This window comes from Oenanthe melanoleuca, chromosome 10, assembly GCF_029582105.1.
Source record: "Oenanthe melanoleuca isolate GR-GAL-2019-014 chromosome 10, OMel1.0, whole genome shotgun sequence".
In the NCBI taxonomy this organism is placed as follows: domain Eukaryota; kingdom Metazoa; phylum Chordata; class Aves; order Passeriformes; family Muscicapidae; genus Oenanthe; species Oenanthe melanoleuca.
The window spans coordinates 15,117,326-15,125,444 of NC_079344.1; the positions used below are offsets into that span (position 1 = coordinate 15,117,326).

At 47.8% G+C, this 8,119-nt stretch overlaps 1 protein-coding gene across 5 annotated transcripts; it reads right to left on the bottom strand.

Moving 5' to 3' along the window:
• Positions 1-381: 381 nt before the first annotated feature.
• Positions 382-7,726, bottom strand: SLC51B (solute carrier family 51 subunit beta). Of its 5 annotated transcripts, none has more exons than XM_056499913.1 (6): positions 7,684-7,726; positions 6,947-7,141; positions 3,475-3,574; positions 2,711-2,851; positions 2,206-2,296; positions 382-1,483 (listed from the first exon to the last, which is right to left on the bottom strand). In XM_056499913.1, exons 3-6 carry the CDS (start codon positions 3,512-3,514, stop codon positions 1,264-1,266), a joined length of 492 nt encoding a protein of 163 aa, XP_056355888.1. In that variant the 5' UTR covers positions 3,515-3,574; positions 6,947-7,141; positions 7,684-7,726; the 3' UTR covers positions 382-1,263. The 5 variants fall into 5 exon arrangements, with proteins under 5 accessions (XP_056355888.1, XP_056355889.1, XP_056355890.1 ...); XM_056499914.1 differs by having other exon boundaries at positions 7,633-7,725; XM_056499915.1 differs by lacking the exon at positions 7,684-7,726 and adding an exon at positions 7,453-7,634.
• Between the last annotated feature and the right edge of the window lie 393 nt (positions 7,727-8,119).

Consider the following 8,119-nt stretch of genomic DNA (forward strand, 5'->3'; position numbering starts at 1 on the left):
TGGTCTCCATGCCGGGGCAAAGCCAGCAGTGGCAACTTGGTGAGCAGGGAGAGTGCCAAGAGTCTGCCATGGGCTGTGGAATTGCTCTGCCTGCCCCTGCCCACTGCTGCTGTGGTGTTTGCACCCTGTCCTGCCACTGGGGCCAGCTCCGTTTTCCGTGAGGATGCAGCAGCTCCCAGAGGAGCTGGAGCTGTGGATACCATTGGGAGGGCAAGGGCCAGCCCCACGGCCACCAGCCAGCTTGGGCACCTGGCCCACAGCTTCAGGAGCCCAGCAAGGGAGCTCATTAGTACAGAATGGAGGCACCCATCTCATTCATCCCACAGGTCCCTGATTAAGCAATAAGTAGGAAGAATTTTTTTTTTTTTTTTTTTTATATCCAGATAAAAAAGGCACAGATACTGTTTCAGCTTCTTAAAGACCTCAGGTGGCCTGAAACTGATACCCACACATCAAGCTAAGTCACACCAAAATTGCTGCTTTTTAAATCAACTTTTTACACTATAGCATCCCTTTCCAAATGCTTTGCAAGGAGACACTTTGCTGACAAGGACATGGTCTGAAAAGCCTTTGTTTAAAAGACTGATGCATTTCCAACCATGTCCTAAATTATTTGATGGCTTTTATGTATACCTAGTGAAGGACAAAAGGGAATCCTGGAGCAGACCAGGCTCTACCTGGCCAAGCCAGGGCCAAGGACTGGGTGTTTGGTGTCAGGTGCTCTATCAGGTTGAATGTTCTGCTTCTCCTTGGAGTTGCAGTTCCTTTGCAGAATAAAATATCCATGTATATTTGTACATACAACCATATAAATATATATATATATATATATATGACCTTACTGACAGAGAGATTCAATATGGCATTTTGATCAACCACTTTGGAAAGTATTTTAATAAAGAGGATTCTAAAAACAATAAAAATGCCTCAGCTTCAGCGTTGCTATTTTCCTGATAGGAAGTGAAGGTGCTTTCCCTGGCTGACTGCAGGCCAAGCTTCTCACTTCCTTCCCTGGCTCAGCTCCCACCTATTTGCAGCACCTGAGGAAGGAGACGAAACTGGCCCTGAAGGGAAGGCTGGAAGCAGCTGAGAGCAGGGGGGCAGGAGCTGAGCCCAGGACCTCTCCTGCAGGTGCAACTCTGCTGCTTTATTGTTTCACCCTTTTCTTTCCCTAGGCTAAACCGCATTTTTAAACTTGCACCCCTATGAGTGAGACATTCCAATACCTTCTTTAAGGCCTAAATGAGCTGACTTCAGCTGCCACTATATGGCCTCCTCAGACATCTCTGTGTACAGAGATGTGACAGTCCCGTCCTTCCACTGGACCACCACGTCCCCTGGCCTCTGGCCCTGGGGCCCTGGCTCCTCCTTTAGTGGCTGGGCCGGGATGCATTCCTGCACAGGCATCAGGGCTTGCTTGGCATCCAGGTCAGCCTCCTGTGTGCTTTGTGCTCCTCCTCCCTTCATGAGGATCTTCCTTTTCCTGCAGGGAAGGCACAACAGAGTGAAGCAGCAAGCACAGCCCACATCTGAGGGCACCTACCCTGGTGAGGGTCACAGCCATCAATTTGCACTGGAACACGCCAGGTGAGCTGTGCCACGTGAGTGCTCTGAAGTATTTGAGCACACACAGCTGTGGGATTGACACTTGGAGAGCACCCAGCTCCTGACCCAGGAGCAGCACCCCAGCCATCACTAGAGGGAGAGCGAGAGAGGCTCGTAGTGTCAGCTCTGCTCCGGTCTGAGCACGGCAGCTCTGACACAGTGCTACATTTCCACGCTGCAGCCAGCAGCGAGCTGCTCCTCAGCTGCGGGGCTGTGCAGTAACTGGAGAACTGTGTGGGGCTGTGCATGGGAAAGGCTGGGAGTCCTGCTCCAGAGCCCCCGTACTTAGGGGAGAGCACCTCACACCAGTTATCATCACTCCCCTCCCAGCAGCCCTGTTGGGCTGGGCAGAGCTGTGCAGACCTTTATTCGATCCAGAGCCTAAGAAGGGGCTTGTTCCAAGTGACACAAAGTGAGCAGGCATCAGGCAAGGTTTCCTAATAAAAAATGGTTCAAAGGGAGTTCATCTTTGCTCTTTTCCCCATCACTCAGGACTTGTCCTGCCCTGCTAAACTCCTGTGTCTGCTTGCCTGGGGGGGTTTCAGGGCACCACCACACACCAAAAGATTTTTTGTGTCTCACAAATTTTTCCTGTCTCACCTGTTTCGCACAATGTTAATGGTCAGAAGAACAAGACCCAAAATCATGGTTGCGAGGGAAAGCGCAAGAACGGAGTAATTCCATGTTGAGGCTGAGGGAAAGCAGAGAGGTAGTGTTAACAGACACAGCTCAGTGTAACCCACAGAGCCTGGCCAGGGGTTTTCTGAGGACACCCAGGATGCTCTGTCCTTGATTTTTGTGGCTTTGAAGCTGATCCTCATGACACTGACCTGCTGCTATGTCAATCTGCTCCCTCCACCCTGCCAAAATCACAAGAGACCTTTGCTCTCTTGGCAGGCTCTGTCTGTAAAGAGGCTGAACCCCAGAACCCTATCTCAGCGAAGCCTCCTGCTGTCTTCACCTATGGCTTGCTTATTCCAGAGGCAAGACTGAGGGTTTGTGTGTCTGGGGTAAATCACCTCCTCAGGCAGTGCCCTCAGGCATGTCTTAGGCAGGAGAGTTAACAGCCAAGGACTGTCTCAGCCCAGGAGCCAGTGGCACTTACGGTCTTCTCTGCGGAAGAACCAGAGCAGCTCTTCCAGCTGCTCCTGTTCCAAGCCCAGTGGGAGGGTAAGGTTGCCTGCTGTGTGCTCATCCACGTGTGTGCTGGCCAGAGTTGTTGGGTGGTGCCTGTGCTCTGCCTCAGCTGTGGTGGAAGGAGAAAGATGCAATAGTCACTGACTGACTTTCCCCTTCACTCCCAGGGTTGCCCAGCACATCTCTCCAAGCAGAACGCAGCCCTGATCTCATGCTGAGAAGTGGAGAGTGTTTTTGGCTGCAGATCCAATTATGGTGGGGTACCAGGGCTGCAAAGACCCCAGGATGCTGACAGGGCCTTTCCACATTCCCCATCTCCCACCATGGAGAAAGCAGCTCTGTGTGCCACAATTCACCAAAGAGTTGCCTTGCCAAGACCAGTCCTGGCAATCTGACTCTGGACTGCAGTCCTCCAGCAATAAATCAGGCTGCCTTCTATGCACAGCTTGACTCTAGCATTTTATATCACAAAAGCTTCAGTGTCTGCAAAGAAACCAACATATAAGTGTGGCTAACCCCAAGCACAGAACATACATACAGAATGCAGATGGGAATGATACCCAGTTCTGAAACTGGCGTGCAACTTTTTCCTTGGCTCAGCCAGGCTGCTGCTGGAGTATACAGAGGAAAATAGCCCCATAGAAAGAAAGAAACTGTATTTCCAGGAAGTTAAGCTCTTTGCACATGTGATCTACTTCACCCACACCATGATGCTTTAAGCCAAGACTCTACCTTGCAGCAGGAAAAATGGGATTATCCAGAAGAACTTCATATTTGTCTATGCAGGTGGGATGGATCACGCCTTCACAGTATTTCTTCAGTGTGGAGATGTCTGAAAAAGACAGAGAAACTAAGGAGTTGAGAGAGAATCCAATTCCCTCCCTACTCCAGCTTCATTCAGAGAGGGGATCTCATGCACCTCAGCATCTGTTTCCTCCTATGAACATGAGTCTGATCTGCCAGGACAGGGTGCAGAAATCCCTGGACCACCAAGGTGACAGCAAAGGGGGTCTGCCACAGCATCTGCAGCCTGGGGTTGGACCCCTTGCCAAGATGAACCTGTACAGATGTGAGCTCAGCTGCTGTGAGCCAGCCCCTCCCCAGCTAACAAAGCCTGCCTGCTTGCTCCCCTGCCATAATCCCTAGAGAATACATACTTTGCATGTGACTACCTATTGCCAACCCATGGATGGCAGAGTAAGGGGGTGGAGATGAGGAAGTGGAAGGTTGAGCTCCAAGAGGAGGCAAGGCTGGCTTGCATTGAGGCTACGGTGTCTCCCATCCCTCAGGGAAACAGAAAGTCCTCCTTGACCTTTAGTCCCTCATTTGTTAGTGGCATTGATCCAACTTTTATGGCTTCTTCCAAAGGAGTTCTTCAGCCTCCTTCGAAGGGACCTGCCCTGAGCAGAGGTTCCTGGCTGTCCACTGTGGGTTGGTGAGATGTTGAGGTGACTCTCCCCAGCCCACTGCTCACTGGCCAGCACCCACTGGCAGCTCAACACCACCACAACACACACACACCCCTCAGACATTCTGGCCCCACAAGCCATTAATTATTTTATGAAGACTTTTACGACTTTTACTCTCAACTTTTACCTGCCTTTGCTGTGTGGCCTGGTGCTGTCTGAAACTTGCTCACAGGCATGTTCCACTGTGGCAGGCGTGTCAACAACACTCTTGCTGACTCCTCAGGGAAGCATTTTTCCCGTCGGTTATGGACCTAATGATTGCTACTATTTTCCCCCCCATTCTCAATGTCTTCACAATTCAAAGTTCACATTTTATAACTAACCAGGCATGCAGGCTTACTCCCTGCTGCCAGAAAACCACCTGCCAGCAATTCTTTGAGGAAAGGACTCTAGAGTATGTGGTCCACTTTGTATTTCAGAAAATACGGGTAAAGCTGCTCCCTGCAGTTAGGTGTGCCAATTACCTTTCCATCCAGGTAACCTTTAGCTTATTCACATGGATCACCCCTCACAAAGGAGGAAATAAGGCCTTGGTGCCAATGAAAATAAGTTACAAGTCAGTTACACCCTAATAAGAAGTGACACTTGAATGTGTTAAATCTTGCTGTGCAAGGCTTCTGAGCAATCATTTGCTCGAAGAGGAATATTTGACAAGCATGTTGCTGATTTTCCCCTAAGGTGTTTCATAAGTTGTGGGCTACCTCCTGGTGTCTATGCACAGCAGGGATGCTGGAAAGCTGCTGGAAGTACTTCACAACTTCATCAAGTAGTGACCAACTGCCAAATCTCCCCAGACATGGGAGGCCAGAACTTTGCAAGTAAAGCACAGCAGCAGAATGGACACTTAATTGTGCATCAACAGGACATTTAAGTAAAAGACTTTAAGGGAAACTCCTGTTATTTTACAGATCTTTTACATCTAAATCACATTAACAAAATTAGTTTCATTCATCAAAGCTACAAAACAAAGTGTTTTCAGTTCAGTGTGTCTACTCCAGCAGAATCTGAGCAGGATTCTACCACCAGTTTCCCCAGTAAGGAAAACAGTGACTTCCACAGTTGGGCTGGATATGCTCTGAGGAGATTGGATCTTCCAGCCTGGAAGAGATTTTTCCAGGCATCTCCTCGAGCCTCCCCCACACAGCAGCTCTGCCCTGCTGCCCACATCCCAACGTGAGTGAGCACTGCTCCACGAGAACTAGGAGAGTGTGGGGGAATGTTATTCCCCATCGCTCCCCTGCCTGCACATCTCAGCAGTCACTCTGGGGGCTGATGGACAGGGATGAGCCCTTGGATCCAGGCCTCTGCAACTCCAAGTGTGCACTTTGCTCTCCTATCCCTCTGAAGGCACCCAAGACCCTTCTGAGGTTGCTTCCCATCTTGGCTTCAACAGGGGAAGCTCAAATGAGAGAGAGCTCTTGCATTTTATGCTCATATGGAAGGAGGCAGAAGGAACAAAGAGGCCAGTGCCTCTCAAGAAACATTTTACCTGTATTATTTTAAGTTTATATTGACACCTGAACATCTTTGTCATTTTTTTCTTTTTGCAAATGGGATTTTAACATCAAAAACTGCAAAATCTGTACAGTATTATGTATTTCAGGAACAAAGAATCACACATCAATGCTATTTCAAATCCTCCTGTGGATCCGTGGACTTTGCTAGCATTTAATGAAATCTCAAGATATTACAGGAGAATGGCAAGGGACTGCTTTTTGTTCTATGCATTGATCTCAGCACTTAAATGGTCAAAACCTTTCTCGTAATGGAAGTCCTTGAAGATCTGAGACATACTACATGCAGAAGGCAGAGCTGAGGGATTGGTGCTGTAAAGGTTGGCATAATCCAGCAAGGGGGCTGTGCCATGTGGGAACAGGGGAACACACACATCCCCAGCTGCACGTGGACTCTTTCCAGCCAGGGCACAGCACGTGGTGCTGTGAAACCACCCCGTGCTTTCCATGGTGGTTTTTGTCAGCTCTTATATTCACAGTTGCTCACCAAGACACATTTTGCCCTCTTTCTGCAAGTGAGAAGTCTTTAGATATGTATTATACTGGTTTAAGATGGGGGGAAATCTTTTGGAAAGACCATCAAGTACAGCTTCTGTTACGATGATAATGTTCCTCTGGGCTTTATATTCAAAACTCACTACACAATATGGGACAATGCATTTAGAACATCTCAGTCTATTTAAATTAGCCTCCTCTTGTCATCCAAACTCTCTCTGGTGGTTATCTTATCTAGCTGATTGCATTAAAATGGGTCAGTTATTCTAAACAGAGTATTAAAGTGGGATGTCCTGTCTTTGGGACCCATGGAGGATATATATACAATGTCACACCACAGACATACAAATGGATGGTAAGGTTTATAAAGTTACATTAAGGTCTGAGCTCCATTAAGGAACACAGGGAATTGTTTAATATTTAAAATATTAAGACAAGAAGCCAGTCTGTGCTATTCTTTAACCTCTGTAAAGCAAAAAGCTAAAGAGCAAATCTAAGTTATATTACACATTTTCCTTTGACTGCTTTTAAATGCAGGAGTTATCCCAGCCTGCTTCTTACTCACCATTCAAACAGTCTCTCCTTAAAAAGTCTGCCTTCACTTAAAATTTCCAAGGATCCAAGCTTTCTAACTGGAATAAATAAATAAGCCTTTCTTTGCAGATAGCTATAAATTAACCCAGCAGGCAGTGCAGCAGGAATGCCCGTTAATCTCTGCTAACTCACCAGAAACATGCAGTTCCCAGCAGGGAGGAAGCTACATTTCTTCTTTAAGCCCTGTCATCCGAAGACATCTCCTCCAAGCACCGTGGCAATACAAGGTTCCCTGTGCTCTGCTCTGGGTATGCTACAAGCTGTGATTCATGCTGCTCCTGAGTCATGTGTGAAGGCCAGTTCAACAGGTGAGGTACACTCCAGCCCCTGAAAAACACACCTCTTTAGTGGGACCATTTACCGCACGAGGTGAATGACCTTTTGCCACAGAATGAGCTGTAGCAACTTCCAGTTTATTTACTCAAGTTATTGGCATAATCAGTATTAAGAGAGCACGCTGAGTAGAATGACATTCAGTAATAAGTTACCCTGCAGTTAACATAAATGATAATGTTCACTCTGCTTGGCTCAGTCCTCATTGCATACAGGAAGCATGTCCTGATAAAGCAGATACTATCCCTTTTTTTTTTTTTTTCTTTTCAATGAATTGCCATTCTAAGGCTGACAGAGCATCTTACCAGAGCAAACAACTTTGCATGCAAAGCTTGAAGCAGCAGTGCAAGATTCTGCCATCCCTGTTTCACAGGTACTGGTTATGCCTGGCTAAGTCAATAGTCTGCTAAGAGGCTCTGCAGACTGATGTGCTGCTTTTTGTGCCAGCCACATTGGGAAAGGAGGATTCCTCCTCCCTGAACTACCTGGTTCATGGATGGAGCTGCACACTGTAAAGCAAGAGAGATGCATCTCACCAATGGGCTTGGGACACACAGCTAGCTCTGGGTAGCTCCAGCTGAACTCCAGATGGTGGGTGTAGTATCCTTATGTTTGTCCTGTTCTTGGCATTTTTCAGCTTGAAATAAAGTGTTCAAGGCCATGTTTGACAGGGCTTGGAACAATTTGGTCTAGTGGAAGGTGTCCCTGCCCCTGGCAAGGGTGTTGGAATGAGATGAACTTTAGGCCATTCTATGATTCTGTGATCTTTGGCATTGAAGCTTTGTTCCACTGTGATTAATCCTTTGAATCCCATCTCACATCCAGAGTTTCCCTGGGCAGACCCAGTGAAATATCACCCAGTAGATGCGTGCTCCCCAAACAGAGATGTTTCACTGCTCAGCCTCAGCCTGGCAGTGATCAGATGGGAGCTCAGAAATGCATCCCCCAGGAAACAAGAGCTGCTCCCTGCTG

Bases quoted from the DNA above. Each gene is read 5' to 3' on its own strand.
- SLC51B (XM_056499913.1), bottom strand. From the start codon at position 3,514: ATGAAGTTCTTCTGGATAATCCCATTTTTCCTGCTGCAAG. The intron at 2,852-3,474 runs GTAGAGTCTTGG...CTTCCACCACAG, and splicing joins CCCATTTTTCCTGCTGCAAG to CTGAGGCAGAGCACAGGCAC. The intron at 2,297-2,710 runs GTAAGTGCCACT...GCTTTCCCTCAG, and splicing joins GTTCTTCCGCAGAGAAGACC to CCTCAACATGGAATTACTCC.